At 41.1% G+C, this 27,561-nt stretch overlaps 1 protein-coding gene across 3 annotated transcripts; it reads right to left on the minus strand.

Moving 5' to 3' along the window:
* Nucleotides 1-1,294: 1,294 nt before the first annotated feature.
* Nucleotides 1,295-27,148, minus strand: PRKG2 (protein kinase cGMP-dependent 2). Of its 3 annotated transcripts, XM_059470271.1 has the most exons (20): nt 26,930-27,148; nt 23,222-23,307; nt 22,801-23,158; nt 19,912-20,078; nt 18,208-18,321; nt 15,397-15,502; nt 14,152-14,215; nt 13,423-13,500; nt 12,287-12,381; nt 11,450-11,518; nt 10,587-10,685; nt 9,500-9,650; nt 8,096-8,232; nt 7,847-7,936; nt 7,531-7,672; nt 6,574-6,737; nt 5,811-5,933; nt 4,855-4,917; nt 3,942-4,008; nt 1,295-3,092 (listed from the first exon to the last, which is right to left on the minus strand). In XM_059470271.1, exons 1-20 carry the CDS (start codon nt 27,100-27,102, stop codon nt 2,997-2,999), a joined length of 2,442 nt encoding a protein of 813 aa, XP_059326254.1. In that variant the 5' UTR covers nt 27,103-27,148; the 3' UTR covers nt 1,295-2,996. The 3 variants fall into 3 exon arrangements, with proteins under 3 accessions (XP_059326254.1, XP_059326253.1, XP_059326252.1); XM_059470270.1 differs by lacking the exon at nt 3,942-4,008 and having other exon boundaries at nt 22,801-23,307; XM_059470269.1 differs by lacking the exon at nt 26,930-27,148 and having other exon boundaries at nt 22,801-23,307.
* Nucleotides 27,149-27,561: the final 413 nt, after the last annotated feature.

Consider the following 27,561-nt stretch of genomic DNA (forward strand, 5'->3'; position numbering starts at 1 on the left):
CAGAAATGTTCAGATCCATGCCAGGAAACAAAACAACTGTGCTACAACATTCAGGCACAAGGAACTTAAGAGAGAAAGAATGCCAGTCTAGTGCTGCCTTGCAAAAGGTGGGAAGGGAGGAAGAATTCATGACAGTGTGCTGCGTTACAGTTGGGAAGGCTAGTTTTAATTTTCTCTTTTTTTTCCCACACTTTCTACACAATTTTGAGGAAGCCACACTGTCAAACTGTCAAAGCAGTCAAAACTCAAAGTAACACACAGCTCTCTAGAGGGACTTCAAAATCATCAAGGGACTTAAATCTCTCAGGACTTTGTGAAAGATAAAAATTCTTCCTGGCACTACACTGTATCCTCTCACTCTGCTGCTGTTCCTGCCTCTCTGAAGTGCTCACCTGCATCTCCACTCTCATCTGGTAGCTGGGGAAAGGCACTTTCATCTCACCAGCCCAGGCTAACTGTTCTCTGTCAGGAACAATCCTCATCCCTCCTGCCTCCCAAGGCAGGTTCTCTTGTGGCAGGAGTGCAGGGAAAAAAGCACAGCTACAGCTGAGTTTCTGAGGGAGCCACACCATAAAAGCAAAGCTGACAAGACAGAAAGGCAAAGCACAGAGAAGAACACCAGGGACAGAACTCAGAGAATTACTAACATATCCACAGCATGCCCAAAACCTGAATGTCAAAATCAATTCAATGACTTTAAATTAGAAAATGCAGCAATAAGCTTAATCTGATCATCATCCTAATTGTCCATTCAATTCTCTCATGATCTCCTGCACTGTGACACTACTTGAGCCTGACTCACTCACTCATCCCCTTGTTTTACCTCAACATAACTCCACTGCTGCTGAGCTGAAGTCTGAAGCACATCTGGCTGTCAAAGTAATATTTAATCTCTCCTGTATCAGCTTCTGCTTGTTTCTGGGAAACTTCCCCTCAGTCAACTGCATACCTGCAAGAACTAGAATGAATTGAATGCACATGGAAACTCTACATAACTACAAAATAATCTGTGACCTCATTCATTTTCTCAACATCCACTAGGGAAAACAAAATCTGAGTGCAGGACATGCTGCAAGAAATGACATCAGTGGTTCTCTCTCCAGGATAGCCTTTTCTGCCTCAGTCTCTTCTGAATCATGTAGACAAGAAGTATAAATCCAGTCTTTGAATCTGGGCTGCTGTATGGAATGTGCTTGTAAAAAAATAGTGTTCATCTCGTTACATTATAAGCTTACTTTATTTGCACATAAATAAACAAGCTAAGTTAAATTTTATAAAGGAAATATATCCCACAGCTGCACAGACTTAATGCTAACTGCACTAAACTTATCATACAGATAATTTTTCACTTAAAAAACATATATATACCCCCATTCTTATTTTATATATATGTATATATAAGGAAACTACATATAAATACAATGGAAAAATACATTCTAAAGCTTTTTATAAAATTTGGCACAATATTATTTTGACTGTCATAAAAATATTTATGAGAGAAAGGTAGATGCACGGAGAAACACAAATACATAATGTCTAGTGCTTCATCTAAATCCTGAAAATAAAATTTAGTCTTTGGTATTACTAAACAAAGTTAAGTTGCAACCATCTAGAGTCCCAGCTTACAGCCTCTGCTGCATGCTCTCTGATTCCACTTTGCACAGGCTTTGCTGGCTGCAAATTTCCATAATAATTTGCACACAGGCAGAGAAACAAAATCAGCTAAATATGTAGTGTCTTCTTCAAGGGCTCCATCCAACCTTCATTAAATTCAATGGAAAATATTCTATTGCCTTATTCAGGCTGACGGCTATGCAAAATATTTAAATTGATTTGCTGTCAAAGCGATTGTCCCCCACCAGTGAAAAATAATTATAACCATGTAACAAAGCATGGAACTGCCCCTGAGGCATTCCCTCCCTCATTTTCCCCTTCCCAGTGGGAGAAGTCACTCCCAGCAGCCAGGGAGGTGATCCAGCAGCCATGGGTAACCAAACCCTGAGCACTCAGTACAAGCTGCCCGGGAGGTTTTCCCTCCAGCCTGTGAAATGCGGTAAAGCTGTGGCAGCTTCAGCCCGGAAATTTAAATTGAATTGGTCTCAGCAGGAGCTGAAATAAATCCAAGCAGTGGCTGCAGATGCATCCATCCCATAAACCCAGCATGAAACCCAGGAACATCCCTGATTCAGCAGCAGCTGGGGTTCATAACACAGAATTTTCCTGTATAAGCCATGAATGCACAACATCCATCTGCATTTTGTCCCTGCAAGGTAAAAGCTTTTTGTCCATCTACTTTATCTTCACACTACACAAAAGCAAAACATTTTAAGAAAGGCACATGGCTCTTTGAAGCAGTAAGGGAAATGCACACCACAGTCTGATTCTCTAGGCAACTTCTATTACGCATACGATTTTTTGTTTGACCAGTCTCACATATCCAACCTGGTGCAAAACTAGACTGACAGCTTACAGAGTGATACCTTTTTGGCTGTAGCTAAATCAAATCAACCTTTCAGTAAAAGTCTCTTTTCTACACATTTATGGATCAATGCAATACAGGACATTTTGGAGGAAAAGCAAAACACAGCAGAGAAAAAGAAAAATAAGTGCCTATAGTTTTATCTACTGACAAATGTCACAGCTGCTGGCTTCTAATACCCATCCTCTCCACCCAAAAAAAGATGTATGGTAACCTTGTTAATATCAACATTTCAGCTAGTGATATTTTTAGTGGCAAAACCATAGATCCAATCAAAAGTATCTGGGAAATGTTCACTGTGTATCAAAAAATAAATTCAGGTTACCTCTGGTGACTGAATGCATGCCCTTCCCATAAAATGCACAGATTTTGGTGGATTATCCAAACAAGTTCTGGTTCTGTACTGTCTTCTATTCTTCAAGGAGTGCTGTGTAATTTGTGTAACTTCATTTTAAGCAAGAAACAAGATAGAACTGATGCCTAAGGGTCTCTATAAATGTTCCAGGAAGAAAAATGATCAGAAATCCTTGTCCCAGCCTGAAAGTTCATCTGGAGGGCTCCCCACTTCAGGTGGATAGCTGTCAAAGTAGCTGTAATCAGTTGGTCCAGACAACTAGGACATTGAAAGCACAAACAAAAGGGTGTTTCAGAAAGTACCTTTTGAAAATGTTCTCTATGATTATGCATAATTTGTGTTGCTCCCAACATGGAAATGAAAGGCTAATATGACAAAGATGATGTCTTTCAATGGATGCAATTCCTCATTCTTTAAAAGAAATACCTCCAGTAATTGCATTGCAGAACAGAACAGTGGCATTAGCCTTCTTGTACAAAAGGAATTCCCAAATATCAAATCTTTGATTTCATCCCAAGCCCTGTTAATTCAGTAAGAAAACTGGGCCACACTGTACAATTTGAATGCTATTAAGACCAAATCTACACTCATAGGGTAGCTACTCAAAGTAGACCTCAGAATTACTTTTTGTTTCAAATTAAGATCAAAGTGAGTTTCAAATGCTTTATCCTTAGTCTTTTATCGTTTAAGGGCAAAAACATTTAGGCCTTTTAAAGCTGGGAGCTTACTCAAGGATGTGTTGGAACTCAGTAGCAGGAGAACACAGGAATTTGTACTCTTCACAGTAATATGAACAGTGCATCTTAATAATGTGCCCATTACCAAGGGAGATATATTTTTTCAATATTAGTTTCTGACCAAACAACATTTGTTCTAGTAATGGTGAAAATGTAATACAAAGTACACAGGCAGAATAATATTTCCATTACTTGACTGACTGTAAGTTATGTATTGCTTGCTGTCTCTCTTTCATTCAATTTTCACAAAAAATGTTGAACTGTAATAATTCAAATGCATCTTTGGGAAGATTTGCTACCACCATCAGTTCTCCTTTGTAGCCAAGCTGTGTTAGCAAAGCATTATGACACTGAAAGCCAAAGCCATTACCTCTCTTTTTAAAGGCGATGTCAATTTCCTCACTTTCAGACTATCCCAGTTAAAACCACTCAACCACCTGATTAAAAAGAGATGAAAGACAGACAGAGAGAGACCAAAAGAGAAAGACAGGTCATTTTTGGACATCATACCACAAAGAGCAGAAAAATCACGTGAACAAGGGCTATAAGAGGCTTTTTTCATGCCAGCTCCTGTAAGAACACAGAAGGAGGAATCTCCAGCACCGTTGTTGCCACACAAGGCAGAGGCAGCATCAGGCCCACCAGGCACTTTGGCACTTCTGCATGGAGGAGGTGCACAGACAGGCAGGTCAGTGCATGCAGAAACACAGCCATGCAGAGGCTTGTGTGCCTCCTTGGAATTCCACCCTTTTTACAGCATGAGAACAGGAAGACAAGCAGAAAAATCAAAGAACTGCCTTCCCTAGGCACAAAGTAAAGGGCTTAGAAACAGCTCAGATAAAAAGAGAAAACAGAAAATGTTTACTTTACAGAGGGCTTTCTTTGTTAGAAGAGGACTTGCATTAGAAAAATTCATTGTGAGAAAGACTTTCTTTGTTACAAGAAAGAAGACAAACCCCTAAAATTATTGCTATGGAGCCCTTAACTACTCATTCTTAAAAATCAAATGTTGAAGAGTCAGGAGGTCTGAGAAGCAGATGCTGAACTGGCATTGATTTCTCTGAGAACTGAATTAAACTCCTACATCAACAACCTGCAGCAAAATCAGTAAAAAATAAGATTTCTAGATAATCCTGCTGAGGATTTACATTCATGTTGTTGCTTGCTATAGTTGCAAAAATACTCATGAGCAACAGAGATGTCTATGAGTTTACCTATCTGGGTATTAAAAATGTTTCAAAATAAGCCCCCAAATTTTCTTCTTGGAAGTCTCTTTTGCTTACCTGTGCTTCTTGATGTCATTTATTCCATTCCTCAAATTGCCTAATCTTTCTGTAGGGTTTTGCCTCAAAAAAAAAAAAAAAAGGACAAAAAAGAAAAATAATAAGAATAATAATATACGAAATATTCCTATTTTTAAAAGAGCATTTATAGGTCCTAATTGCTTGCATTTAACAGTTGCACAGGGATGCAGCTTGCATAAAACATGTGGCCTCATGAGGAGATATAATGAGGTGTTGCTCACTGCTCTTTTTTTCTGAGGATGGAGAAACCTTCTAGAAAGCCAAAGCAATGTCACTCAGCTGTGAGAAGCAGTAGAGGGAAATCAGCTGGCTGAGTTTTAGCTGCATATCTTTTTCCTGGGCAGCAGGTCTGAGTTACAAAAGGAGGCAGATCAAAATTTACATTACAAAGATCCTTCCAGCTGTGGTACACAAGAATGTTGAATACTGTTCCCAGTGCCATGGATGAAATCCCCCAAGAGCTGGGAATCCAAAGTCAGTGTCACCAGCCACAGGTTGTGCAGGCCACTAAGTTAGGCTGGTCCTTTTGAAATATCACCTTCTGCACATTTTCTGAAGGACTTAAGCCAGTCTTTCAGTGCCTTATGTTTTCTGTAGAATCTATATGCCTAAGTCATTTTGGAAGATTTTATTTTTTTAACAATGTGCTTGATTTGATAATCAAATCCCTTAGCTCTTTCCTCAGCCCCCACTTAATAAATTTTCCCAAAGATGTGTTTCAGAAAAAATTCCCAGCTGCAGAGAAAGCCCAGAGCCTCTGCAGACTCAGAGGTGTGACACATTCAGGAGCATGCAATGCCTACTGAATTCAATCAGAATAGACCATGTCATGCATAACAATTCCAAATGAGATTCTCAGGAATTCAGTGCTCACTGTGAGTCCTAAAAGAGCTCAATCTCTCTACACTCCGTTTTTGCCTCACTGCCCCTCATACCTGCAGAGCCTGCGGATCAAATCCTCAGGTCGCCTTGTTATTGCTTTAGGAAAATCCAGCTTTTCAATGCCTTTGAGAATCAAATTGTATGTCATCATCTGATCAGCCCCAGAGAATGGTGGGCTGGAAAAAGAAAGCAACACTGCTAAATGAAACATCTGGCAAGAGCAGATGTGGCCAGTACTTATCTAAGCAAATATAGAAAAAATATGGGAAAAATGGAAAAAAAAGCCCACCTTCCTACTTTTACAACCCTCACCCTTTCAGCCTGTAAGATAATAGATAAGATAACAGAAAGGCTTGAAGCTGAGAAGCTTCCTGTATGTACCAGGTAAAATGCATGACCACGTGTCCCTTTAAGCCTAACTCAGAGAAGCTTCCACTTTGTACTGCCACTGAGCGTTCCCAAAGAGTTGTCATGGGAGTGTGCAGGGAGCTAAAGAGAGAGAGCCCTGTTTACAGCTCACCCATCCCACTGCACCCCATCACCCACTAACAGGCAAGAGAACAGCCTGTTGTCACTTGCTCCTCACAGGAAACAGCAGCAGCAGCTGCAGGAGTCCTACACCTGCCAATTATAGCTTGTGCCTGGATAAGGCAGAACTGAGAATACAGAACCCAGTAGGTCTGTGACATTTCTGAAATGATGGAAGGTAGGACTTGCATAAAGAAGTATCATTTTGCAAGGCTGTCTAAAAATAACCTTGGAAAGGTTTCTAATAACAGATAAACTAGGTAAGAACTTTGAGTAGGAGGCACCTACCTGCCAGTGAGGAGTTCATACACAAGAATCCCAAGGGACCAAAAATCCACGCTGAAGTCATGGCCTTTACTCAGAATGACTTCAGGGGCAACATACTCAGGGGTTCCACAGAATGTCCAGGTTTTCTGTCCTGATCCAATCTTCTTTGCAAATCCAAAATCAACCTGATCAAAATCAACATATGCTGCATAATGCAGAGGAGTTTTGCACTGGGAAGCATTAATGTCTTAATTGCTTCCTCACTTTCTGCAAAAACCCCAGAACTGCTACTTTACAGCTAAAACAACCTCACAGTGTAATTGTGAAGGAGGGAGAGGTAATTCCACTGGATTACTGAATGTTATAAAACAGATACATTTATTATCACAAGTAATTTTCTGAATAGTTTTCCTTCTGGGGAGAACAACCCATGATTTCCTTGAGGACATGAGATTTACTGTCCCTGGAAAGGAGTGGGTGGCTCATTGTCTTCAGAATGGATATTTCAAGCTCCCTGAAGGGTATTCTTGTTGCACATCTCATGGCCACAGTAAAGCATGGCAGGAGTTCTTTCCTGTGTTCTCTCTCTACAAAGAGAGGGAACCTGTGACTGTAAATGGAATCAATGAATGTTGAACCTGTGATTGTATGAGGCTGGACAAGGAGGCAGTTCTGCACCCGGGAAATGTGGTTTCTGTTCTCACAATAAAACTGACTGCTGGGAGAATTCTGTCTTTTGCTGTTTATACTGTGGCAAGAGCTCTCAGAGGTTGCAATTCCCCAGTTTGTCCATGGCTTGCAGTGGCTTTGTAATGCCTTAGTTCCTCATTGCACAATGAGAAGCCCTTTACTGCTGAAGCACAAGAGTTACTACACTCCAGGATCCTGGTTCTATAATTATATGCTATTTATATCCCCCCCTGCAAAGAAACAGGATACAGGCACAAAAGGATAACATTACAATTGATTACATCTTACCAGTTTTATATATCCTTCAGCATCCAAAATTAAATTTTCTGGCTTCAGGTCTCTGTAGATAATTCCTATTTGATGCAGATAGTCAAAAGCCTCTGTCACACACCCAACACAAAACTTGGTGGTGAATTCATCAAAGCTGCCTCTGGAACAAAAATAATAATCACAATCAAGTTCTGAAAATGCCTCAGTTATTAACCAGATAATATTTAACATCCAGAATATTAACCAAATTGAACCAAACATTGAATGGAGAACCTACTCAGTAGCCACATGGGGCTGACTTTAAAGGGCAAGGTTATGCTGTGTTTGCTGTTACCTGTCTCTCAGCAAGCTCCAAAGTTCCCCTCCAAGGCAAGCCTCCAGGAGCATGTACACATATTTGTTATCCTTGAATGTGCGATACAGCCTGTGGAGACAAACAGCAGCAATTTAGGAAAAGCAAAATAAAAACGAGACTTGCAGTGGCTTTCCTCCAGAGCTCATGAGTGCCAAACCCCATTCCTAACAGTGCTGCCCCAGGGGTCAGCTGGGGGACAAAACCAAGGGAACCTTATGCTCAACTTACTTCACAACAAATGGAGAACATATCTGCTCAAGGATTTTCTTCTCAGAATAGATGTGCTCTTGCTGTTTGGTATCCACTACGTGTTTCTTCTTTATGCATTTCATAGCAAAAGCCACATTCTCATTTTTAACTTTAACCTGTGGATAAAAATGATGAAAGCACATGAGGCAAAGAAAGGATGTTTTACTAAATTGTTCTCAGTAGATACATTGATATGGATATTTTTCAACACAGCACAGGACTGAAATTGATGGCTGTAACAAGGGACAAATTCCAGATCTTCTGCAGAACTGTTATGTGGATTTTACGCCAAGCATCAGATATTTTAGTTTCCCAATCCCCACTCGTAAAGTGAAATGTTCCCTCTGTTCATGTTATATATACCAAATAGCAGCAGCTTGGATAGGTACTACATATTACAGTGAGTTTATATCACAGTGGGTCCCAATTTCAATTTAAGATTTCTAATCACCAGCATAATACAAACAAAAAGGAGAGGCAGTTTAGGAAGAATGTTTACAAATTATTTTGCATTACACTGAAATATTATCCAATATGCAATAAAAAGATGGAAGTTAAAAAAGGGCCTCTTGAAATGAAGGAAGCAGATATCTGTTCTACAGCTGGATGAGAATTCAATTTTCAGCTTAATATTCAGATGCTGCAGTAGAATTCCAGTGTGGATTTTTTTTTGTGAAGCATGAATCAGAATGGAATAGTTGATGGTCTAACGACTGTAAAGGATTATTGACTTCACTAAAAGCACAAAGTCTCCTTTAATTTACCATTGCCTTCAGCAGCCTGCACAAAAAGCATTCAGGTTTTTGTCAGATGTTTGCAGCTCAGCCAGAGGCCAGTGGAATTTAAGGCTTTGGGCTAATGAAGCCCTTGGTATCCCAGAAGCACAGCTGATCACGCTATTGAATATGACTCAAAAGAGCCATTGCAAATTGTTGGAAATTTCCCAGTGAGCACAGCTCAGAGACAGCTCAGGCTGGCTGGAGCTGCTGTAGGGCATACAGAAGCAGTTCTACCAGCACAGACTATGTGGTGCCATTCAGATTGCTCCAGGTCCAGGCAGATTCCTGGAAAAAGGCCTGCCATTCAGGGGACATAATGCAGGCAGGCACGTCTGTAAACTCCACATGCACAAACTGATGACTATGTCTAGTGAGCAGGAAGGTATTTTTAACAGCAGGAGATGGAGGCACACAAGAATGGATTGGCTCCTTTAAACACCCAAGTCCTGAAATGCTTTTTTAAACTATGCAGTGCTTTATGGAGAATTATTTCTGCCTGAGGGGCGGAAGCACATAGAATATCAAAATCCTTCCCATTATTCAGTGGCTAAATCAATCATCCAAGACAGAGAGTTACATGAATAATTTTAAAACATTCTCTTACAAGCTCAACCCTTCCGAACCCACCAACACCCAGAGTTGTGACAACTTCTAAATTCTGGAATGGGGAAGGAGGGAACTGGGCTACTTTCTCCTTCAGTTCTATCATCTCCAAAGACACCTCTTTGGTCAACTGTCCACAGAAGGATCTGCCTCTGCATTAAAAAAAAAAATAACATAGGTTAGTTCTTTTCCTTGCCATTACTTTTAATGATCCTATATAAAGGAAAGGAAATGGAAAAGGAAAATGGGAAGTGGCAAAGGAAAATGAGGAAAGGAGAAGGAAAGAAAACTCTTCTTATTTCCTAACAGAATCTTAATGAAATCCTATAGAAGTAAATTAGGACAAAAATGGTACTGAAATTCACTGAGTAGAATCTATAGTAATTTTAGCAAGACCTGATCCCTGGTGAGATTCCTGTTGATGAGGGCAGCTGCAAAAGTTTGGGCAGTCCAAGCTGGAGAAGCAATGCTTGAAGGACTGTGTACCAGTTCCAGTGGAATTATCAGAAATAAGAATGCAGATACATTTCTAGACAGAGGAAAAACACACTCTGCTAACCTTCCAGCAGTGCTCAGACTGAAACCAAAGGTACATAAACTAAAAGTGTGGCCCACAGCTAAGAGCAGACATCAATACCATCAGTGCTGCACTGAAACATTAAAAATAAACTGTTTCTTTATGTCTGTTTCTTTCTTTTTGAAATGGCACTCAATCTTTTGCACAGTAATACAGATTCTTTAACTAAACCTGGAGTTAAAGTTGGCCTTCAGGGTTTTTTACCAGTCAAAGAACTTACCATCAAAATGCAAAATCTATTTGAGCACAACATCATTTTTTTCCTGTGCTCAGTTTTCCAGGAATAGAATGAATTCTTGTTTGGAAGTCAATACCCTGAGATGCTATGTAATTTTTGTATCAGAAAAAGTTTTTTTGGCTTCATAAGCATAGCCAGACTGTTCTACTACAGTGACTGCTGTCATTCCTAGGGGTCCATCTCCTTCAACTACCATCCATGATTTTAGTTAAGTATCTATGACATTTTTTTATGATTAGCTACTATAGGTGTAACAAACATGATCTGACTTACTTTGCGTGTCGTTTCTCATCAGCCTGGGCCAGATTGGCCACGTAACCTTCCAGGTAAGTTTGCAGCTCCTCATAAGTTCCAACTGTTTGATTAAATGTCCTGAAACCACAAAGGAAACACCATAAACTGCTGAACATTTGAGTTATGACCCAGTAGGAGTTGGTGGATACTCAAGGATCACTTCCTCTAGGCTCAAGAAATGATCAAGCAATCTGGCAAAGGGGGCAAGAGACCTGTGTGGAGAAATAAAGAATTCTTGTAATTACTCAGGCTTAAGTGGAAAACACATAGGAGATGGAAGATGGGTCAGGCTACTTGGAACAATATAGAGAGGTGGTCAGGGTAAATATAAATGAGACAAGGATGGCTGAGGCCCACCTGGAATCAATCTGGCCAAGAAGAAAGGTGTCTTCAAATACATCAGTAACTAAATGAAAAGGACCCATTACTAAATATGCAGATCTCATATTCAAATCTCCAAAGGATAAGGACCCATTACTAAATGCAGCAGGGACTCTGGTGACAGAGAAGGCAGAGTTACTGAATGCTGTCTTTGCATTGGGCTTCACTGACAAGAAGAATAGGCCTTAGGAACCTGTAGGTGACCCAGGAGATCAGGATAAACATCATCACTACAAGGAGAGAAAGAAAAGAGTAACTCTGAACTACTTCTAAGCTTCTGTGCTCCAGCACCTGCTGTCAGCCTTTCTTCATTGGTATTCCTAAAGCAACACCACTCGTTCAGGATCCATTTAAGGAAACGCTGTGGTTCTGCCTACAGTGAAGTCACATTAACCCACTGAAAGTCACTTTAACCTGCTGAAAGAGGATGCAAATCTTTCATGAAGGTGCAATGTACTTACTCTCTGTCTATAACGAGGCACTCCACGTTGTACTCATCTGCAATGACGTTTGCTGATCTGACGTCATCACTGAGAATTGAAATGCATTAGGAGAGCTCAGAAGCATGTCAAAATCCTCAAAGTACCTCACACTGCACTCATGGAGGGGCACAGCTGCTCTGGCTTAAACTCCTCAAAAGCCTCTGCAGCCTGTACCTGGATTAATGCTGCTGAACCAAATACAATATTTAGCCTTTTACTGGTCATTATTATGGTCAAGCACAGTATTTTTTCCAGTTTCAATAGGGTTTGGATCATAACATCCTTTAGCAAGCTTCCAAGAAACTAGGGTGAGATGTAGTTATCACTACATCAGGATTCTCTACTTATTTCTAAAAAGATCCTTGGATATAAAACATTCCCAAAGCCAGGTGACTCCCTCCTCAATCACACACATAAATATGTACTGTGTGACTCCTTCTCTCTGTTTCTTACTGCCACGGGCAATGGAAACAAGAGCTCATTCCACTCACAATGGACCTTATCCATTCTGGCAATTACAACCTGGCACAAGTTCTCACCACAGTTTTTACTGAAGTGTTAACAATAAGCCACAATGCAGAGGGTCAGACTTTGACTTCTGCAGGGAAAACCAAAGGTAGATGCCAGTGTAAACTTTCGAGCTCTCTCTGCAACCCCTCAAAACAATAACACAAATCTGGTCACTGCCTTCATCTACTGACTTTACAATGAAAAGAAATATATTCAAAGCAGCCATGAGTTGTAGAATCTGACACACAGTGATGGGACAATTGAGATCCTGAAATTCACATAATGAATCAGACAGTGTGAACTAACCTAATGAGAGCCTTTTCTCCAAAGTAATCTCCTTTGTATAGATTTTTAATCACCTGAGGCTGCGAGTGGTCTGTGGTACTCTGGGTAACTATCACCTGCAAAGTACAGGAAAAAATTCTGTAAGGGAAAGTTTTAAAGTATTGCATGATTTTCTTTCTATTCTGTGTATTTAAGAAATGTGTTAAACTCAGTAATGCTGCAGAAAGAGTTACAGATATATATTGTTACCCCTCTCAAAAATTACACCCAAACATTCCCTAACTCCTCTCTGAGTTTTGCTGGGAAGAAGGAATATATTTAATATTGGCAAGCCCTCAACATTTTCTCCTCATTCTTTTTGAAACAGAGCAGAATAAGTCACATTTAAATGAAAGACTGAAAAATATTTCAGTTCCCACAGTGGGCAGATGTCATATGAGCTTTTTGTCTTCTCAGTTAAACAGGCAACACTCCAGAAGCATTAATTAACATTTCCCCTCACGAAACTCTGCTTCCACAGTAGCACTTTCTGCTGATGCCCATGCTAGCAAGAAACAAACTAGAATATCTACAGACACAGAGATGTTTTGGAAACTGGAAGTTTGTTGTGGAAAATTCTCCTGATTTAATTCTTTAGAGACCTGACTCAGCCTCCAAGCTATCAGCTGAGGGATAAAGGCTGCTGCCTTGCTCCTCTGGGACTAACCAGTGAAAGGATTCTGAGACACCTCAAAGGCCATTCTCCATTAGGCCTGGGACTCCATTACTTAGACTTTTCACAAGTCTAGGTTTTGCCCATCAGATATTGCACCATGTAGGAGAAGACATAGAGTCAAATCTCATTTACAAAAAAAATTACCAAAAAAATTTACAAAAAAATTGGCTTTACATCTGTGGCACAGAATCAAGAGGCTTCAGGACAAAATTTAATTACATTGTAATTAGAATAGTATAACATGAATTCATTGTGAATGAAAAATTAGGCTCCCTGAATCTTTGCATTGCTGCTCCAGGCTTTTATCATGAATATTGTGAATTTAATAGCATGTGCAGAAACACTCTGCAACATTTTTACTGAAGACCACACCCCTTAAAGTAGCTTTTGAGATACAAGTGTTTGTACATGTTATTTTTTAAGCTAGGTTTATTATACTTACCTTTCCTTTTGCTATTATAAAGAAGGTGTTTCCTTCTTCTCCTTCCCGAATAACATAATCTCCCTTGTCATAGTACTCCTGGTGGGGGGCAAGTGAGAGAAAATATTGTCCAACAAATCTTTGAAAGGTTACTAGAGAGTAAGAACTACTAAAGAGTTCTGAACACGTGGATGTTTTATTGATGTTTAACTTCCTCCATGTGAAAAGAACATGCCTCCATGTGAAAAGAATAAAGTTACCATTATCCTTGGAAAAAAATCCCAGCTGTGGTTATAGATCAGGCCTTTACCTTCAAAGGCTGCTGGCAAATGCAGCCCTAAGGCACACAGGTATTTGACTGGATTCATGTGCTGGGCACCTAATGCCTTCTTCCCTTACATCTTGCAGTGTATGTAGTCCAAGGGATATGAAAGAATTACATGCCCACATCACAAAGAGGTAAATTTGATTACCAAAAGAGTCTTGGAGAGCAACTTTGTACTTAATCTTAATAAAGGATAGATTACAAATCCTCTCAACTACTTGCTTGGCTCCTTTGATGCCAAAAATATAACTTATTTCTATGTCACTAAATGTTATTATTTTTAATGTTATTATTTTCTGCCAACTTGGAATTCAGCTCTGATCACTCCAAAACCACTCTCATATTAAAAAAGCTTGGTTGCTTTTTATTTATTTTATTATTTTGGAAGCTTACAGAATATTATTTAGAAAAACTTAATATCTTACCACTTCCAGGCAGTCCATGATCTTGGTTAATTTATCTTCAGGTAAGTTTTTCAGCAGGGCCACACTTCCAGAAAACAAAACAAAAAAAAAGCCCCATAACCCAAAGCAGTTATCATTAGCAATTTTCACAGTCAAATTTTATAACTAGTTAAACTAGTGGTGAACACAGTATATGACTAAATCTTAATTTGGAAGGTTCAAGCATTCTCATCCTGGTTTTTAGATAAACAAACTCGCACAACTTAGAAATGTGGCAAACATTGGTCAGTTCATAAACCAACTTTGAATTTCAGGAGAGGAGGGACTTTAGTGGGCATAAGGATTGATTTCAAAAGAACCCAGCAATTATACACTCAAGACATGATAGCAATTCAAGAATATATTTTCAAGTGCACTGCAGAGACTGCAAAAGTTAAAACTTCAGTACTCTGCACAGATATTGAAAGATAATCCAATTACAGTAAAACCTTTGTGAACTTGCTGGTAAGAACGAAAAAACCTTCCACCCTGATCACTTGGACTTGTAAAAGTTAGGAAATTATAGAAATTTCTATCTATTTAGGCTCAGCAAAGAAGTATGTATAGAAATCAAAGGTGGGGAAGGATGTGAAAATACACAAGCATTCTATGCACGGCCAGGTTTGGCATCTTGCTTTGAAGGCACAACAGAATGGTCATTCTGGGTTAAAAAGATAGAATATCACACAGCTAATTGTGGTTTGGAACCTCTGATTTCCCCATCTTCCTGAGGAGAAGCATGGCACCACTCTCAGTGGTCCCTGCAGGAGAGAATTATTCTGCTCTGCAGATTTCTTAGTAATTTAGATTTGAATTAGTTCATAAGTTGAGAGATATGCAGATCTCATATTCAAATCTCCAAAGGACAAGGAATATTCCTTAATCTACTCCAGCAGCAAACCAATTATTCATTGAAGGATTTACTTAGCTTTATTTATTATACTGTTCTATGTTCTAGACCTGTAAGTTCCCTATACATTTATACCACTACTTAAAGGCATTCAAGCACCTATTGAAGCTTTCTAGTGTGATGCAGGAGAAAAACAATTAAAATGGAAAAAACTCTCATGAATATTAAAAGAAAAAAATACAAATATTCAGGCTTTTGAGGCCATATTTGCCTGAAGAGCACCTTTTTCTCTCTGTTTACAAGACAGGCACAGTATTGTTGTGCACCTTAGTAAGTAGCACAAAGCAGTATCAGAAATAGAAATTCACCATATTTACCTTCTAAGGAAGTTTCTGTATTGTTCTTGTCTGGTTTGTGCTGTCACTCTCATGATATTTTGAAACACTTCTCTGTCGAGTGCCCATGTTTTAACATTAGTGATTGCTTTGAGAAAACAAAAAAAAGAACAAAATCAGCAATGTTTCCAAATTATTTGATAGATGATATTACAGAATCAGCTCATGGTAGAAGACAGACTAGCTATTTAACAAGGCCCAAGGCTGAATTTTAAATTATCCAGCCCCTATTGTAATCAGACTTTTAAAAGAATTCAATTCCCACTTAAAATTGCTCACTAAAGTAAGGAATAGATTTCCAAATGGTTCCTCCAGGGAATGCTTTCCATGCAATTTCATAGGCTGAGCAACCTTGAAAATGACAGGGCTGAACACTTGGGAAAATCTACCCTAATCACAGACAGTCACTGCACTCAAAAGCTGTAAAATGCAAAGAAGCTGACTGGAAAGAAAGAAGAACATGGTTGGTTTTCCAAAACCTATGTCATTGAATACTGTGCCCTGAATCAAACTCTAATTCAGATCATATGCAAATTCAGATTGTATGCAAATTAAAAAAAAACAGAGGTCAAGAAATAAATTTAATTTCATTTAATCCTGTGATCCTCATACACTTTTCTTCCAAACTATCCATTATATAAGGGAATAAAGAGTAATCAAAATATTAGTGTCTCATTTTCAAAAGAGAATCAAACTATTAATATGGTAAGCAGGCACAGGATTCAGCATCAAAGATGCAAACCACTAAGCAGCTTCTGAGTGCAATCACCAACACAACAAAACAGTTCTTATTTTTTTGAGCAAAAGGTGATTCCATGAAATTTAATCTCTTCTTTCAAAAGATGCTACACCATAATCAGCAGTTTTCCTTCTGCCCTAAGAAAGAACAAAACTATGTTTTCTGGGAGATAAAATTTACAGAAAAAAATTGGGACAATTGATTTCCTCTGTTTATCATCAACATGGAACCATTTTTTTCAGGGAACAAAAATGCCAGGTTTAAAATGAAGCACAGTCATTTCTCATTGTATACAATACACACATATGATCTCCCATCTATCAAAATAGATCAAAAAATATTTTTGGATGCTGGATGGGAGAACAAAGGTGTTACTTTGGTTTTATTTCTCTCCTGGATAACATCTTTCAGTTTATTTTGCATGAAGAAAGCATGGCAAGTACACCCAGCCTATTGGAAATTGGTATTTCCTGTATCTTGCACCTTAACTAAATGAAGTGGTTATAGAGTTAGAAAAATGCCTGCCGTCTGAAAGATAAGATTTAAAAAAGAGAGAAATTCAGAAACATTGGGGTAAATCACATTGCCAATTTCAAATACAGCTGCTGCCTGGGAAGATGCTGCTGAGCAGCAGCAGCCACTGAGATGCTGTTTGGGTGAAACCCTTCACTTGTGAGTTTTCACAGGCTGCAGGAAAAGGGCACCAGGAGATCCAGCATCAGGAAAGGGTTTCACACGTGTGTTCACTATTCATGCTCAGGTATGGCATTGCACTGCTCTGCCTCCACAAGGACCACAGGAAAGCTGGTGGGGAGGGGTGCATTTCTGCAGTGTTTGCAAGAATTCAAATACCTTTTCTTGTCCATAATTGGACAATTCCTGTCCTACCTCAAAAGCAATTAATGCTAGCAAAGGCCTAAAGCAGCTTGACATCTTATTATGCAGAAACACTACTTTATAATGCTAATACTATACAGCAGGCAAAAAAGAAAAATAGAGAACATATTCAATTAGAACAGCATGTTAGTAAGAAAAATAATCACATTACTGATGCTGTTCTGTTTATCAGGCAGCAACAAAAACAGATTACATGTAATAACTTCCATCTGCAAAGCCAGCAATGATTTAGTGTCTAAACTGGGTGCAGGAAGAAAGACCAAAAGCTTTTACAGCAAATAACTTCTTGTTTTATTCCATTTGCTCCTTTTTAAGTCAACATGAACTCTTCATACTTACTGGTGGCACAAAGTCCCTGCAGATTTAGACAAGAACAGAAATTAGTCTTCAAACAAAAGTATTATTTATGAAATGGTGGAGAGTGAAAAAATGATGACCTTAACTATATTTAGTCACCTACTTGTTTGTCACAGAGCAATTATGGCATGTTGGAAAGGGAATCAGGGGTACTTAATGGATGTACACCCAGTCTTATGCAGAAAGCGGAATATTTGTATCAGAGCAACACTTAAATGCTCCATACTGGTCAGTCTTAAACTGCCAGCTGCAAATGGGCCTAGGCAAGACTCAGTAACATAATGATGATACAGAACTAAAAGAAGGGAAAAGCAACTAATTCCTGCACATTTGAAATTGAATTAGAACTGTACCCACTCTACTAAAAACACCATGGCTCTCACATGCTTTCAAACTCACTGCAGTTTCATCCTGGGCACTGCATTAGACACAAGACCATAAGACCCAGACACCACCGCCTCTACTAAAGCATCCACAATTAAAACACAGTCCTGCCCTAGTTGTTAGTATGCCACACATCAGGCTAACCAGCACAATTTGGAGGTGCCTAATTGCTTATCAAGATTATGATTAGATAAATTATCAAGGTTATGTCAGAGATGGAATGACATTCATGGCATAGTATTCAAGTTCCCAAGGAGAAAGAACTCAAGGAAGAAATATGTGAGTTTACTGTAGATAACCAAGACATGCAAACATCTATTAATTGAAAACTTCAAAGGAAATCTGGGTGTAACAGGATCTCACAAAAATCCACAGTTTTTAGTTTGAGCAAGGTTGCTGTATTTAACCTCAGGTACCTTTCACAGAAGCTGTCCGTGTGCAATTGTATAAAATGGCCAGTTCTCCAAATGCTGTCCACACAGGTATTGAGGAGAGGAGTTTATTCTGCTGAAAGACTTCCAGACTGCCCTCTGTCAAAAATCACCAGGATAATAGCTGTTAAACCTGTGCTCAGCTGCACAGAGTGGATAGGAAACAAATCAATATATTTCTGACTTTGCCACTCCCTGGAACACAGGATGGGGAGCAACAGTGCAAAAAGTGCTTTGAAACTCACATGCAAACCCGTAAAGATTTATTGTTTAAAATGTACTGCTAATCTACAGATGTGCTCTGGAAGGAAGGGCCATTCTAAATCCTGATGGATAAACCTCTGCTACAACAAGTCACTCCCTTGTGGTTCAGATAATCTAGTGTGGTGTAAAGAAAGAAGTCTCAAAATAATGGTCACAGGAGAAATGACTCATGGTTTATCTCTTCATAGAGATGTATGAGCATGTATATGCAGAATGTAAAGGAGAGGGTAGAAAAATTAAAAGCACATCAAATCTTCATTCAATAAGTTGTTCTTGAGCTTTACTAGTAAAAGTTAAAGTAAGTCTGAACTTCACAGTTTATGGCCCCCAAAAACCTTCCCTTAAATTCTGCCCTGTTCTCTGCAAGGTCCACACCATCTCCTCAAGAAAGGTTCTAACGTGCCAGAAAAAGTTCCAGGTGCACATCTCCTTTCTGATATTTCATCTGCTTTCAAAGTGTTATCATTTTGTCTTGCAATAATATGACCACACTGTCACAAATCCTGCCTCCTCTTTTTTCCTGTAGCATCTCTGTTTTCCTAACACAGTTACCATCATTTTTTCCCAACTAACCCATCCATACAAAGCTAGAAAATGAGCTTCCCAACATATACCAGTTTGTTGGTATACCTGTTTAAGTATTCCCACCTCAACAGAACTCATACTATATATAGTATAAGTTCTAATTCATATGAGTCTCTAAGACTTTTAGTGGTCCCCAGTTGATGAAATATGCAAATTTAACACAATTTTTTTTAATGGTGAAAAGATGAAAGACCTTATTGCTGATAGGAGCAAATTCCAGGTGTTAAAATATAGCTGAACAGCAATTTGGGGCACAGTAGCAGTCAGCACAAATTATTTCAGACTTGTTGGCCTTATTTTAAGAAAGCCTTCTGATCCTAAAGCTTTTTTTATTTTTTTTTCCCCCATAAAAAGCCAAACAGGTCTTTTTTTTTTTTTTTTTTTTTTTAAGGCAACCTCTCAGCTCTGAGAATTATGAATGTAGACCTCATCTTTCCATTTTCCATGCACTGAAAACTGGTATCTTATGAACGTTGAAAAGTAAGTCTGTTTCAGGAGTGGCTTCATGATTGAACAGTTCTCTGTATTTTAAATAATACCTGTTCTTCCTCTGGAGAGTAAAGGGTTGGCTACACCTCCAACAGAAAGGAGATGCTGGCCTCTGAACTTTCAGAAATGAAAAAGGCCATGAAAAAACATTAAATCAAGACTCATGTTTCCAAGGTGCTTTTTTACTGCTCTCACTCCGTTTCATGAAAGTCACTGGTAAAACTTGCCTTGCCCTCTACAGGGACCAATTACTTAGGAGCACAAACACCCTCACTGTGATTCCCTGCAAAACCTCCTAAACTCCTTTCCTGTTCCTTGGACTTGTGTGCTGTACAAGTGAGCAATGTTCACCTTTGAGCACGAAGATGTGATTTCCCGGCTCTCCCTGCCTGATGACGTAGCTCCCCTGCTGGAACGTCCTCTCGTACATGCATTCCACCATGTCTCGTGTCTGGTGAGGCTCCAGTCTCTTCAGGAACTGGTTTTTGTTCAGGGCATCTGTGATGAGCTTCTTCTCACTGGTTGCAAAAGAAAAACCACGAAGTTTAAAATGCCCAGCATGGCTGGGGTTTGTTATTCACCAAGCATCCATTGCTCTCAAGAGCATTCCTCTCATTTCTAACACGCTGCTCTGCCTGCCTTGTTTAGACCTTGTGGGATGGTAGCCTGGCTAGTGAGGGAATTGTCTGTGCTGTAGCCACCTGGTGGAACAATCCCATTGAACAATCTTGTTCTCACTGCTCCCTGAGACAGTCTCTGCAGCATTTCCTGCTGCAGTAAATGCATATAAATACATGGGTGACTTGTAAAGACAAGAACTGTCTGTATTTGAGCTGCTGGTAGCAGAGCCCAGTGGCTGGATTTTAAGAAGGAGAAAACATGGAAAAAGAAACAATGGATGAATCTGTGGATAGGGGCTAACCAGCCAAAACAAAGCAGGCCATACACAATCTATGGGTTCTTACTGATTTGAGTATGCTCTGGCTCAAAGGCATCCTAAAAAGCAGTGCCTCAAGTCCACACCAGAAATGAAGGCAATTACACAACTTCTGCACTGATGGGGCTTTTATGGCCCTGCTGAGTTTTCTTTTACTGCTGAAGTGAAGGATAAATTCTGCCTTCAAGTCCCCATGCTCCCAATGTTGACAAAGTCAATACCCTGACAGATTTCTGAGGCACTTAGGCTTCCTCTTGTTTGTATTCATAAAGCAATGGGAGGTTGTCATCAAAACTAGGTTATGTGGGAAAAAATCTCCTGAGGACAATCCAGGAATGAACAAACCTAGAGCACGTAAATACACTTACAATGTTACTAGTCATGTAATGACTGAAAATAAGTGAAGGTGATGAGATGATGCAGGAAAATAAAACCAAGTAGCTATGGTGAGGACTGTGTTTAGAAATAGGAATCATAACTTACCTTCTGCTGAAAGCAACAGGGTTATTGGAATATAAGCTCTAACTTAGTTTTCATCTAAAGCCAACCTTGCTAATTTGATTCATCCTGGCCTGCATCATGTGTACAATACTGCAATAAAACACAGTAATTGCATATAACCTGATATGTGAAATGAGCACAAAAGCTTCCAGAACTGTGGAAGAGGAGACTACGCTTCTAAACTTTCATTAAAATCATCCATGCTGAGATACTCCAAACAAAAGCATGGCACTCAAACCCCTGCCATACAAATAGCATCAAGTTGTGCCATTTGCTTTACAAATATTTCTAAAGGGACTGGTGACACTCTGGAATAATGCAAATTCAAGAAGCATGGAGCTTCCCCCCCCTCCTTCTGAGGCAGCTCCTTGCACAAGGAGCACTGCAAAGTTACCTTACACAGCAGTGGGGCTGCATTAAGTCCTTTCTCTGTAAAGGGGAGGCTGCTACTGGTAGCAGCAACTCCAAACACCCCTACAGACACTGTCAGGCTAAGGGGTCAGTATTTGGTAATTATAGCACAAAGAATTCTGTAGACAGTGAAGGTTACACTTTGTCCTTATGTGTCTGAACTGGCTGAACTTGACCTACTACAGTATTTACAGGCCAGGTAAGGAAACCAAATGTTTGTGCTTTTCATCATTTGGCTGTCTCAACAGCAAGGTGATGGGGTTTTACACAAGTGCATGTGTATCACAGGCTTATCTAACTGAGAGACATAGCAATGCACAGCACTACAGGTTTGTGGTGCTTTTTTGGCATATGTTTGCTTCCAAAATATTTGGAAGATCAAATAATACTTTGGCCACCACGACATCAAAAAATGATGTGCGTTATGTCTGGATTGCTTAAGCTGCAATACTTGCTTTGGTTCTGGCTGCTGCACTTTGCTAATCCACTGGCTCTTCTCCTCACTGCTGTTACAATTCTGTCTCTGAAGGCACCCTAGAAAACCATGTGCTGGACTGCAGTACAAGGATTATGCCAAGGAGAAGACAGGTTACAAACAGAACACTCTTAAAACTATGATTTAAGCTACCCAGGTACTTGTGATAAAATATTAATGCAGTTCCCTTACTCTGGAAAAACACTGCTAGCTGAAGTTCTCAGCTCTTTGTGGTGACTCAGGCAGCCTTTCTGATTCATGAGGCACCCTCTAAGGTGCAGTGCTGGACATGATGGATGAAAAAACATGCCTCATAACTCTCAGGTCTACTATGGTAAAGACTCAGATATGCCATGGATAACAAAGCTCCCCACAAATCTGAAGGCACTAAAGTCACTGGCTGAAGTCCAGGTAGGGTCTGGCTACCACCATGTTACACAGACTCTCAGGTTATGTCTGCACTGCAAGGTAAAAGAGGGTCTAATTTATGCTTAAGGATACCAGACTGATATCTCTGTCTGCAAGGTCAGCTCTGACCACAGAGGTTTCTGGGTCTATCAGAGTCTAGAAGGTGTAATTGGGTTAAAAGAGGAACAAGTAAGATTCAGTTCCTACACGATTGTTAGAAGCTGGAGGGAAGGAGGAAGCTGGCAATAAAGATAAATCCCCCAAAAAACCAGTAAGATTCTAATCTGAAATACAGAGGCTGCCCACCACTCTTCATCTGAAGTCTGTGGGACACAGATGATTCTTGCTTAAAGCTACCCACAAACTCAACCAGAGTCTATCACAGCTGCAAAGCCTGCATGAAAAGGACAAATACTTTAATCCTGACTAATCATGAGGAGAAGATATAATTATGATGTTAGTAATAACCTTGTAACACAAACAGAGAAGCCCTCTGAAATGAGCTCACCTGGAATCCTTTCGGACTGTTGCCTTTTCAAGGGAAAACACAGTTTGCCTGCTCAAATCACACAGTCCTGTTGTTGGCTCTGCAGATACACCTTCCTTGGCTCCTCTCCTCCTGTCAGCAGAGACTTTAAATGGAGAAGGCTGAAGAGAGTGCTCTCCTTGAGTGCTAACTACATCCTGCAGCTTGTTCAGCTGAATGCACTTGCTCTGGAGCTCCTTAGTGAGTTCTGCTATGACCTTAGTCTGCATGGCCAGATGTTCCTGAAGCTCAGCAACGTGGCTACGACTCTCTTGCAGCTGCTGATCTTTTCTCTTCAGCTCCTTCTCCAGTTCCAGTACCTTGCTGCAGAGGACATCAGCTGGCCCATTGATCACATTGATGCCCAGGCATGGGTCCATGAGAAACTTGTGGCTGGCAGCACAGCCAATAGCCAGGTTTGCCACATGCCTATTGGGCTGCCTCAGGTGCTTGGGCTTCACTAATCCGTTCCCCATTTTGTCCAGGGACCTAGGTGGGAAAATAAGTCTGTAGTTTTATTTCATTCCTGAATAAAAAATAAAATTTAGTCATGGAATGTTGAGCACTGAATTCAGTAATTAGCTGGCAGCTGAATTTGCCATATGCAACTGTAGTAAACACAGCTGATTGCTTTCATCCTCTCCAGTCCTGCAAGTCAGCAGAGTAAAGGGCAAGGAGAAGAGGCAGGGAAAGGTGGTAGAAACAAAGCAAAAGATCTCATGGCTACCACTTCATTTTTGTGAGCTGAAGAGATGTGTAAGCTCCTTTCAGCCTAACAAAGACAAAACAAACAGCAGGAAGGAGAAAAGCTTGTGCTTGACTGCTAAAGCAAGAAAATTGTTAGAAGCAAAAAACAAAAGTTGGGTCACTTGCCCACTGAGGAATAATTATTGTGTAGACTAATTTAATTTAATTTAATAGACAGACTAATTTAACCAGTGGGTACATACCTGCCTGGCATAAAGGATATGTGTTTAGTAAGTATATGTGTTAATACACAGGCAGCTGGCATCATTTCTGCAGCTCACTTACTCATCTAAAACTGGCTCATATTTGTTAGTACAACTGCTGTAACAGCTGCTACTGCTGTCAAGGAACAATTATCTTTTTATGGGGAATTAACCCTTTCCACAGGCTACTCATGAAAAGTGACCAGGAAAACAAATGGTCCTGGGCTCCTGTCAGAACACACCCATGGCTCCAACAACCACTTGATGCAAACCAGCAGCCTTCAGTAAATTTGCAGGGAAGTGTCCCCCTTCTTCCTTGGACACAATCTTTGGCATGTTTCATTGGATCATTCATTTCAGGAGGAGCAAGGGATGGTGCTGCTGTTGTGGTCAGGCATCAGCAGGCCCAAAGCAGCTATCTGTCTGCCCCATAGATGAAGGACACCTTTTTCAGGCTGAACCCAAAGTGATGTGGATTAAGATAATCTCCTTCACCATTTTATTAGAACTGGAGAAGAACATGGCCCTGACAAGGTGTGTTGGTCAGATGACAAGCTTCAGCAATTTGCTTTTACTTGTTAGCATAACCATACTTTTAACAGATGCACAGTTCTCTTCTGGTCTACAGCCTTCAATGGGTCAGAACTGAAATAGTTGACATGGTACCTCATTCCAAATCTAGTTTTCTTTAACATAGTCTTTCTTCTCAGCTCTGTCTGGCTTATTGTGACTTTGAATAATATTTTTCATTTGTGCCAATTTCACAGATGCATTTTGAACAGCTGATGCTTCAGCCTGTTAACAGGGACACCTCAGTATATCAGAAATGAAGGCAAATCTGTACTGCACAGGAGCATTTAAACAAATTGCACAATCAGGGAACTGAACCAAATAACTCTGAAGAGAGACCTGTGTGTCACTGCACATGGCTTAACCAAAGATCTTAGCTCAGCACGCAACCATATTTAAAAACAACACCAAACAACAATCAACATAAACTAAAAGTTACAATACAGAGAGGAGATTGTGGGAAACACATCACCACACTGTAGCAGTCCCTGCTACTAAAAGCAGCGGCAGTCACTGCATTACAAATAAAGGATATCCCACACACTTCAAAATTATGTATGGCAGAGTGACTGCCCCAAGGCACAGAAAAACTTACTGTTGGGATTGTACCCAGCAACAGAACAGGTTTACTGTGTGGTGTTAGAGGTTCATAATCTATCAGCCTCACTGGAGTGACAATGTTAGCGACAATGTTCTGTCTTCCCATTGTACATGCACAGTTAATTGTCAGTAGGCAATGAAAGAGGCAGCCAGATCTGACAGATTCCTGTTTCCACATCTTAACTGGCCGCTTGTGTAGGAAACTCATGGATGTGGCAGGAATCAATAAAACACTAACAGGTGATTTTAGTAATTCAGCATTACACCAGCCAATTCAAGCAGAAAACTTAAAGCCTTGCTCCTGACCAGCTGTACCCACAGCTCCGGAGACAAAAAGCTCAACAGGGCATTCATTCCTCCGTGTTTGCCCACAGGGCACCTCACACGCTCCTTCCAGGTCACTGAACAAACGGGGACGAGTACCGGACTGACCCAAAACCCACCCGGGAGAGACGGAGGTGTCCGCGCCCGCCGCGGGATGCCCGGGGGATGCTCCCGGGATGCCCAGCGGATGCCCGTCGGATGCTCAGGGGACACTCCCGGGATGCCAGGGGATGCTCGGGGGATGTCCGGGAGATGCCCGGGGTATGTTCCCGGGACCCAGCGCCAGCCGGACCCGGGTCCGCCTCAGGCCCGCGGGATGCTGTCGCTGCCGGGCCAGCACGCCCACCCCGCTGTCACCCGCTCCTGCCCCGGGAGGCCGCGGCTGCCCCGGCCCCGGCCTGCCCCGGCCCCCGCCCGCCCGGAGCCGCGGGCTGCCCTCACCTGCGAGCCCAGAGCCCGGGCTGGCGGCGGCGGGCACGGAGCGCTGCTCCCCGCGGAGCCGGGCTGGGCACGGAGCCGCTCCCGTCACGGCGGCCGGGGCTGCGGCGGGGCCGGCCCGTCCCGCCCTCGGCCCCTCCCTCGGCCGTGAGGGGCTGCGGGGCCGTGCCCGGTGGGCAGAGATGGGCCGGGCTCCTGAAGGCACCCACCTGGCACAGAGGTAACGCGGGCCCAGCTCAAGTGTTTGCCCTGTTCGCTTTCTGCCGCTCTGTGTGCGGGTCTCGGCTGTCGGGCACGCAGCTGCAGAGATGCTGCAGCCCTTGCTCTCGCAAACTGACCCTCAACCAGCGCTGCACAGCCTGCGAGGGGCTGGCCCATGCTCTAGGATAGATCTATATCCACTCAGGATTGCCCCAGAATGAAGCAATGTTCAGCATTGACTCTTGGTAGAGTACAGCATTTCATAAAGGCTATTCTCTCCTAGCACATATCTTTATGTTGATTCAAAACATCTGTCTCCTTTTGCTTACCCAAACAGCCTGACAAACCAGGGATGAAAGGATTTTACAACAGGCAAAGAGATGCACGCATACCTCTCCTAGGCATGCTGTCAAGAAGACTTGGTCTAACACCAACCTGTGGCCTCTAGGACACTGGCTCTCCAATTTCTTCTCTACAATTACACTGTAGCCATGATATTTTCTGAAAAAGCCTTTCTTTAAGATTTTTTCTCCTGAGAAGATGAGAGGCCTCAGGAACAAAATGTAAACAATGATTATCTGCTGCTGTGGAATGCAACAGGTGGATCTGTGATTGGTCTCATGTGATTGTTTCTAATAATGGCCAATCACAGCCCAGCTGTCTGGACTGTCTCGGTCAGTCACAAGTCTTTGTTATCATTCTTTCTCTATTCTTAGCTAGCCTTCTGATGAAATCCTTTCTTCTATTCTTTTAGTATAGTTTTAATATAATATATATCATAAAATAATAAATCAAGCCTTCTGAAACATGGAGTCAACATTCTTGTCTCTTCCCTCATGCTAAGACCCCTGTGACCACCATCACATTACGCTCTCCTTTTGGGACTGCCCACTTATAAATCTTCCTTTGGTTCCAACAGATCTCAGTGCTCCACAATCTCTGTCCATGTCCGGGATGAAGCAGCTCACATAAATTCTAACAGGACCAGCCCCCAAAAGAAAAAATGATACAAAATGCTGGTCACATACATTTCACTGCTGAACAGCCTCAAATGAGAAATGTTGTAGTGCTCAGTGAAGCATGTGATGAGAAAACTTGTCCCAGCAACTCCTCTGCAAGTGAGCTGCTCTGGGATGCAGCAACTGGCTCCAGTTCCCCGAGGCAGTTTGCCAGCATCCTCTTCTCTTATAGCAAAGTTCATAAGAAATGCAGACAGGAATCCAGAGCCTGGTCCTTATTTGTGGTACACCAGGGCTCCGTGGGGTGTTGCTCTTTGCTGTAAGGTGAAAAAGCTAATGGGAACACCAGAAGTTCACCTCCCAGGATCCTGTGGAGATCAGCATTCCAGACCTGAAAGGACTGAGGTCAGCTGCAGGGCTCTGTCTGGAGGGCCTCATACCTGTGTGGGCAGGTCCAGCTGTCACACCTCGTCTAAAAATTCCTTAGATATCTTACAGAGCCTTTTTATCCCTTCAGAACTTGTTTCAGGGTAGCAGTATGTTTGGGAAAAATTAGGGGTGCTTTGGTCAAGATAAATTAGAACTTCCTTTGATACAAGCTAGCTTGAAAATTTGGAAAGCTTATTTTGGTGTTACTGTGAAAGAAAAAGCTGTGCAATCATATCACACAAGGCCTATATCCCATAATAACCACTGTCCTA

This window comes from Ammospiza nelsoni, chromosome 4 (genome assembly GCF_027579445.1).
Source record: "Ammospiza nelsoni isolate bAmmNel1 chromosome 4, bAmmNel1.pri, whole genome shotgun sequence".
Lineage (NCBI taxonomy): Eukaryota > Metazoa > Chordata > Aves > Passeriformes > Passerellidae > Ammospiza > Ammospiza nelsoni.

Bases quoted from the DNA above. Each gene is read 5' to 3' on its own strand.
- PRKG2 (XM_059470270.1), bottom strand. From the start codon at position 27,102: ATGAACTTTGCTATAAGAGAAGAGGATGCTGGCAAACTGCCTCGGGGA. The intron at 11,519-12,286 runs GTTAGTTCACAC...TTCAATTCTCAG, and splicing joins GGAGAAAAGGCTCTCATTAG to TGATGACGTCAGATCAGCAA. The intron at 5,934-6,573 runs GTAGGTGCCTCC...TTCTTTTTCCAG, and splicing joins TATGAACTCCTCACTGGCAG to CCCACCATTCTCTGGGGCTG.